Source organism: Gossypium arboreum, chromosome 1 (genome assembly GCF_025698485.1).
Source record: "Gossypium arboreum isolate Shixiya-1 chromosome 1, ASM2569848v2, whole genome shotgun sequence".
Classification (NCBI taxonomy): Eukaryota; Viridiplantae; Streptophyta; class Magnoliopsida; order Malvales; family Malvaceae; genus Gossypium; species Gossypium arboreum.
This window is the reverse complement of record NC_069070.1, coordinates 9,850,322-9,858,070: the sequence shown is the minus strand read 5'-3', so window position 1 is coordinate 9,858,070 and position 7,749 is coordinate 9,850,322. Positions and strand designations below refer to the sequence as shown.

At 33.9% G+C, this 7,749-nt stretch overlaps 1 protein-coding gene across 8 annotated transcripts; it reads right to left on the bottom strand.

The window, feature by feature from the left end:
* Positions 1-4,837: 4,837 nt before the first annotated feature.
* Positions 4,838-7,473, bottom strand: LOC108482151 (uncharacterized). Of its 8 annotated transcripts, none has more exons than XM_053027810.1 (4): positions 7,374-7,473; positions 6,023-6,733; positions 5,193-5,939; positions 4,838-5,095 (listed from the first exon to the last, which is right to left on the bottom strand). In XM_053027810.1, exons 2-4 carry the CDS (start codon positions 6,656-6,658, stop codon positions 5,009-5,011), a joined length of 1,470 nt encoding a protein of 489 aa, XP_052883770.1. In that variant the 5' UTR covers positions 6,659-6,733; positions 7,374-7,473; the 3' UTR covers positions 4,838-5,008. The 8 variants fall into 8 exon arrangements, with proteins under 8 accessions (XP_052883770.1, XP_052883843.1, XP_052883830.1 ...); XM_053027883.1 differs by having other exon boundaries at positions 7,385-7,462; XM_053027870.1 differs by having other exon boundaries at positions 6,023-6,746; positions 7,374-7,450.
* Positions 7,474-7,749: the final 276 nt, after the last annotated feature.

Below are 7,749 nucleotides of genomic sequence, written 5' to 3'. Positions count from 1 at the left end.
ACTACTCAACCCACCAACCACTACACTCCACCGTACCGACCATACACTCCATGTGGGGAATAGCTCAACCCACCCAAATTAACACTCCACATTGCGACCTTGCTGCTCATTATCGATAGAATTGAGGCAAAGCCTCCAATCGTGGACAAGCCACTTTCAATACTTCCTCGTCAATATCCCAATCCCATGCATCGATAATAACAACATGGCATGCGATAAATAACAACGATCAAACATGCATTTAGGTCAATTTAACCTAGGGGTATTTGGTAATTTTGCACCTGGGGTATAACGATAATTTTCCATACATAGGGGTATTATAGTAATTTAGCTGCTTTTAGGGTTTTTCATGCATATTCCTACTTTTCATGTACTAACAGAATCACGCATCGGGGTTCTTCTGAATTGGGCAGATTGGCCCATCATTCCAATTTTGGCCCATTAAGCCCAAAAATATCGAGGTATGTAAATCATGCACTTTGCGGTCCAAACATTGCACTTACCAAAAACATAAATCGATTTACCTCACGAGCATTCGCACTTTCAGAAATCTACAAAATCTGGGTTTTCGGCATTTTGACTTTTCGACTTGGCCGATCTAGACTAAGAAAGAGGGTGTTAGTTACACACATGTTTATGACGATATCTTGATTTGAGATCCACACACGAACCACCTACAATTGGATTACTAACACGTTAATCTAACTATTCAAATACAAACTACGTATTAACCTTTACAATATTCTACCAACCACACCTACGGATCATAGTAAGCTTATAAGAAATCAATAAGCAACTCATTAACAAATTTTTGTCAATGTTTACCACAAAATCATAATTTCACTGCATAAGTTGTCTTCCGAGCAACATCACTAAATTATTTATAACAGAGCTCTGAAACTCCAAATCAAGTGCCGTTAATTTTCCCGAAAATAGACTCGTATATCTTTTATCCATAAAATTTTCAGAATATTTGGTATGGCCAATCAATACAGATTTTTCTCAAAGTTTCCCATGTTTCTTTGTTTGACTAATCGACCACTCTTCATTACGAATCAAATTTCTCATTGTACGAATTCAAAATATGTTCTTGTTTATTTCATTAGAAACTAAACTCAATAAGCTTTAATTACATAATTTATTCAGCTTCTAATTCATCTCCCACAATTTATGGTGATTTTCCAAAATCACGTTCTTCTTCTTGTCCCAAGCGATTTATTACCAAATCACTCTTTCATACACCTATCTTGCATGCATGTTATTTAAACATGTATATCACCAATCAATCATCACATATCTATGATTTTTACTTAAGCATAATCTCCATTTCATCATTTTAAAGCACAACATGTTAGCCAATTTTTTCCTTTAGCATCTAAGGCACATGCATGCTCATTTGTTTGGCTCAACTTCACATATCTTCCATTTTTCATCAAAAGAACATGAAACAACAACCATTTCCTTCATTTTAATTCATGACCAAATGCTCACAACACAACTAAAAATCAAAATATACTTCAAGAGTTAAGGTAGAATCAAGAAGAACTTATGAACCTCAAAATAGAAGCAAGGTACCAAGAACTTACCTTCAATTTTCCTCCTCCTAATGATCGAATACTCAAGAGCTTTCTCCTCTCCTTTCTCTTCTCTAACTTTCAGCTATGATGAACAAAGATGGACAAAACTTTGTTCTTTTCACCCTTTTCTTTTAATAAAACTTCATATTTCATCCATTTAATTCTTTAATACAAAAGACATGAAATTCTTATCATGAAACATTTACCTAACCCATTATCATGAAACATTTACCTAACCCATTATCATGGAACATTTACCTAACCTATTATCATGAAACATTTACCTAACCCATTATCATGGAACATTTACCTAACCTATTATCAATTTGTATCAATTTGTACCATAAATTATGGATATCAAGTGTACATTTTGTCTAGAACAACATGATGGTGGCCACTTCATGTAAAGCAGGAGGTTTGTCATGCAAATCCTCCTATTTTGCACTCCTATTTATTTGGCCACTTCAATTTAGCCTATAGCATTTTCAAACATTTTCACATAGGTCCTATTTCATAATTTCACTCCCTTTTCTTATGGAACAAAAATTAACTAAAATTACCGGGTTCTATCTTAAGCTTGGGCCTTCTAGAGGCCCACTAACATAATTAAACCTATGCCAACATTCACAGGATTCCCGAAAATTGGGGCGTTACAGTTTATCTTTTTCCCCATCATTCGCGTGCTTCTTTTTGTCTTTGTATTTGCTTTCATTGCAGGCACTATGCGACGCGTGGAAGAGGCGACGTTCAGGGGTGTGGTGACCGAGGTGGCACGCGCGGTGGTTGGCATGTGTGGGGTGTGGTGGTGAAGAGAGAGGCTAGGGTTCTTTGAAACAATTTGGGTAGTTGGGCTAGGGTTAGTTTTAGGCCTATTGAATTTATTTTGGGCTAAAATCTGGGTATTGGGTTTTAATTATGTTTTGTTTTAATTTTGGGCCATGTATTGGACTATTTTTGGTTTGGGTTCTTTTTAGGCCAAAATTGGCTATTACACTGTCTTGTCTTAACTAAAACTAGTTTGGCTGCAACATTCAACTACTTTGCTGTACGGAATCATAATATTAAGTGCTTTGTTTAAAATACGGATAAGGGCAAGACAGCCCCTATACTTAAGTGTTTGTTCTAGTGCAATACCTATATTTTCAAAATGTACAATTTAATATTTGTACTTTGCTGCTTCTTCTTCTTTTTTTAATTATTTTGCTCCATTACGCTAACACTGTTTGCTTTTACTGACATGTCGTGTAGGCTAATAAGGGCCCGCCTAACTTTTGACTGGCTATGTGAGGCCCCTTTTAGCAATTCGCCCTTTTTCTCTCTTTTTGTTTTTTCATAGAAAAGATAAAACGTGAGAGTAATCTTAAATAATTTCTAATATCTATTTTTCGATATATTGAAAATAAAGAAAGTAATAGGAAAATAAATGTAATATTATCTACTCACTCTATCTTTCTTACAAACCAATTCCTTCAACAATTTCTTCTAATTTTGTAGCTTCTTCATCTCCTTCTATAGTTTGTTCATCTCTTCAATACTTTCGTTTTCCTTTAACACCACATTCTCAATTTTTAGTTCAGTATGGTAAAACTTTTTATATAAAAATTAATCTATCAAGATATGTCAGGTCTGATTATCAAAAATAAAAATTAAGTTTAGAAACATATTTGAATCCATTAATATCTTGAAATCATGAAATCTTGTTGTTTTGATATTTCAAATCCACACACAAGTATTTTAGAGTAAGTGATTCTCTTTTCTGCAGATAAAAATATCAAAAAGTTATATACATGTATTTTGGAGATCATAACCCTAACATATAACTTTTATATATTAACCCTTAATTTCTAATTAGCCCATTATTAATTAGAAATTAATTACTAAAATATCTATAAAATTGCCTTTTTAAGATTTTTTTTTTGTTTAGTGTTTTGACATTTGAATAGTAAGCTTAACACCACCATCATATTTTATTTCTTCTACTAAGAGATTTTGAACTAGTATGTGTAGTAGAATAAGAGGAATTTTTACTCCAATTTCTTCTTGCATTCATTTCTAGACTCAAATTAAAAAGGAAAAAATCGAGGAAGAAAAAAAACGAATAAACTTTAAAAAGGGAAGAATTTATATTGGCATAAATATTAGGGTTCATCGTTTTCGCATATATAAGAGAGGAAAGATTTTTTTTAAATTTTTCATTCAAGATAGAAGAAAGGGGCCTCCGACATTTAAGAAGAAAGCAATCTAGAAAAAAAATGGTTTTTCTTTCTTAATTTTATCTTTTTTATGGAAAAAAGACAATTGTCGATTGAAAGTCAATAGACTGTCACGTGGCAGCCCCTTATTGGTTGATTGACACAACACGTCAACTAAAACCAAATAGCATTAGATTAATGGATTAGAATAATTAACAAAAACAAAGTACATTTTAAAAATATAGGTACCATATTAGAAAAACACTTAAATACAAGAGCCTTTCATAAATAAATGGCATATACATCATATGATTATGTTACAATCATGATAACTTACTTAAAGTATATATATACGATTACTTCGTGATATTAAATTTAATAAAAAAACTTATATAATATAAATATCAATAGATAAAGACGGTTTCTTCTTGTATGTTAATGTTTCTTTCTTCTTTTTTTCATATTTTGAATTTATGAAAACTCTCATGTCTGATACATCATACATTAAGAGTATCACTTAAAAAATATTTTTCCCTAATGTATCATGTGGTACCAAAAAATATACAAATATTTTTATAAATACAAAATAAATATCATATAAAAATTATTTTTAAAATGATGTCACCAATATGTCAAGTGACATCAATTTCAATTTTAAAAAGATTACACTATGACATTAACTCATCACTTTTTTCAAAGACACATTTCATCTCTAGGTATAAAGTTATTATATATGCCTTCCGTTGCTTTAACCATTACTTGGTAAAAAAGACTTTGCGCACTCTACGAGTAACAAAGTTGTACTAGTGAAAGCCCAACTTTAATTTTTGCAATGACTAATTTTTTTTTTAAATTCAATTTGATGTTGCTTGACACATTTCACTTTAAAAAAATGATTTTATTTTTCGTATGATATTTATTTTGTATTTAAGAAAAATACTCATATTTTTTAGTGTTAGCATGATATATTGGTAGCACCATTTTAAAAAAATATTTTTTTCACTAATAATGTTTAGTTAATGAGTATGTGGAGTTTAAAGTAGTGTCGTCTGACACATTGAAGGCATGAAACACAATAGAAAACATCCAATTTCATAAATAATCCACAACCATGTAAATAAAATTTTTTATATTATTTTGATAAAAAAAAAGCCCCTATATGCATTAAGATCACAATAAAGCATGAACTGACAGCAAACATTGTATCCATGGATGATTCTGGATTGAAATTGCACTTGATTAAGATCCTTGCTCCATCTCTTTAAGTAGAAAGGTATTTGTCAGAGCGGATTCAGAGATGAGAGCAGCCACCATTAGACATGAAGCCTGGCAAGGAAGGAAGAAAATAAAAAAGTTAGGACAACTGGAGATATGATAAGATCATCTGTTATGGTTGCAATGAACTTGATGTGTTGAAACATACTTCCTCTTTGCCAACATACACGACTCGTTCTTCGATGTCCGTGAAAGGTATCTTCAATTTCCTTACAGCAGAAAGACCTGTGACTGAGGACAATGGAGATATGATGAGATCATCTGTTATGGTGAACATTGCAGGTCCTTTTATGAACCCAGTACTACTTGAATTGTCATTGTGATGGGACTTTGGGTCCATGACAGTTAAAGCCGAAGAATAAACCGTTTCACCGGGAGGGATAAGTGTCTCATCTGAAGTTGGCATTAGTATGTTCTGGGACCGTGTGAGATAGTAGGGTTGATGCATGTATTCTTCAATGTCTAATGCTTGCCCTTCATATCTAAAACCAGGAGCAAGCTTTGGACTGGTCAGCATTGCGGTTGTATCCTTGGATACTAAATAGTTCCTAGCATCAAGATCTTGAATGCTATCGTATAGGTGATTTATGCAGCCTGTTGAACTGCCCTTTTGCATTTCTTTTACTATAAAACCGAGTGGAACAGTGAGGAAACTAAAGAGCAAATCAACAAAATTTTCACTTGCTTCACAATAGCAAACCCTGTTCTTGGATTTACTCACCATGAGTTTCACATACATCTTCCCATCCTCATTCGATGCCTCCCCTTTTAGTCTTCCGATGCTTACCCGTTCGAGATCTTCGGTATCGTTTAGCGAAAGAACTGGGATATGATCTAACAGAGCTTCAGTCAAAGGTGTCTTTGATACTAGCAAACACTTGAGCAAGTTTAAAGCCTGAAAGAAGACAAGAGATAAATCAATTTTAGGACCAAGTATTATTACATAAACAGATCAGTATACCATTAGTTGGTAATCACCTCGAGTTTTCCCATCGAAAAAGTCCTATCATCGACGACACTCATGTCCTCGATCCCAAGCTCAGAAAACAGAGAAAAGCTTGCCGCAGTTGATGGAGGCATTATACGCAATTCATCGCTTATCATCAGTCGAATCGGTCCTTTGACAAACACTCCTCGGTCTTTGTCATCAGAACTTACTCTCCTAGTTTTATTCTCGACCAAATCTGCCGAATACATTCGCTCTCCGCACCAACAAATAGCATCTGGATAATGACTTAGTAACTTATAACCTGAATTGCGACAACCAGTCCTTGAGCAAAGAAAATATCTTAGGGATGCACCATCATGGATTGCCAGTTTCAGGTTCTTGCATTGAGCAGCTGCTCCGTTTCGCGGGTACAGCAACATGGTCTTGCAGGCTTTCGTTCGAAGATACAGAGCATCGAGAATCTCGACGCTGTTATATAAGTTATTCATACATCCTATATTCGTTGTCGGTCGTCGATTCCGGGTGAGCCTAACTATAGTTCCCATTGGCATTGTCAAGAAACTGAAGAGAATATCAACAAACTTGTCATCAGATTCAACAAAAACAACTCTATCCTTTGTCTTGTCTACCACAACTTTCAAGCAGATAACGGTGTCGTCGTCCATGGTCGGCAGTTCCGGTTCCGGCCTCGTTTTTCTGATGGAAAAACTGTCATCAAACCCTTGAATTAGTCCTGATCCCTGCAAAATAAAACTGCATAGTAAAACAATTATCCCCAAATCTAAATGAAAACTTAAAAAGGTTAGATACAATTTTAGACTTGTTAATAATTGGATTTTCAGAGGATTGATTGTTAGAATCATAAAAATTAAGCTCTGGAAGCTTATTAACTTAAAATGAGGGTTTGACTAAAAAAAACATATAAAGAAAGGCAATCCCAAAACATTGTTCTTAGAAATGGATAAAACTTGCAATTTGCTTGTAAATTCAAAACTGTACTTTATGATTATGTTTTGGGTTCTCATTGAAACAGAAACACTTGTTCAAGTTTAAATTTCTGAAAAAAAAAAACATAACAATCTTATTGAAGAATTATTGAGACAAAAAGTAACCAGAAGCAGAAACTGGGAAAAAAAAGAGAGCCCAAAATTCTGCAAAATAAACTAGAAAACTGGCATGTGAAACAATGGTAGCTGGAGAGAAAAGCTTTACCAAAAAGAAGCAAAGGAACAACAGTCTTAAAAGCACTGATTCTATGAAGAGTAAAGGAAGCAAAGGACTGAGTAGAGGAGTCTAAAACATCATTGTTTTGTCAATTATGATCAAATTAAAATTTCAAAATTTCAAAAAAAAAAAAAAAGTTGTTTGCTTGACAAGTACTTGTGCAGTACACAATCGGGCGGTTGACTTGGCGGTCTTCCTCAACACAACAAATGATCATTGTTTTGTCACATTTTGTTTGGGGGATCAGATTAGATGTTCGAATTTAGAGGTGTGCATGGCCGGGCTACCCGGTCCGGCCCGGCCTGAAGGCTCACCCGAAATATGAGATGGTTTGGGCAAAAATATAAGCTCAAAAAATGGGTTTAGACAAAAAAAATCATGCCCATTTAAAAAATAGGCTAGTCCTCGGATAATGTATTTTTAGCTCGGGCCCGGCCCGACCCGAATTTACTAAAGGACAAAAATAATCTACATCTTTTTTAATGTTATTTTCTTCCTATTTTGCTACCATTTTACTATTATGTTGCTACTA

What these genes read in the sequence shown, in the direction of transcription:
- LOC108482151 (XM_053027728.1), bottom strand. Translation starts at nt 6,856, where the DNA reads ATGATTCTAACAATCAATCCTCTGAAAATCCAATTATTAACAAGTCTA. An exon ending in TTTCGATGGGAAAACTCGAG is followed by an intron (nt 5,940 to 6,022) that starts GTGATTACCAAC and finishes GTCTTCTTTCAG; the next exon opens with GCTTTAAACTTGCTCAAGTG. An exon ending in TGTATGTTGGCAAAGAGGAA is followed by an intron (nt 5,096 to 5,192) that starts GTATGTTTCAAC and finishes CTTCCTTGCCAG; the next exon opens with GCTTCATGTCTAATGGTGGC.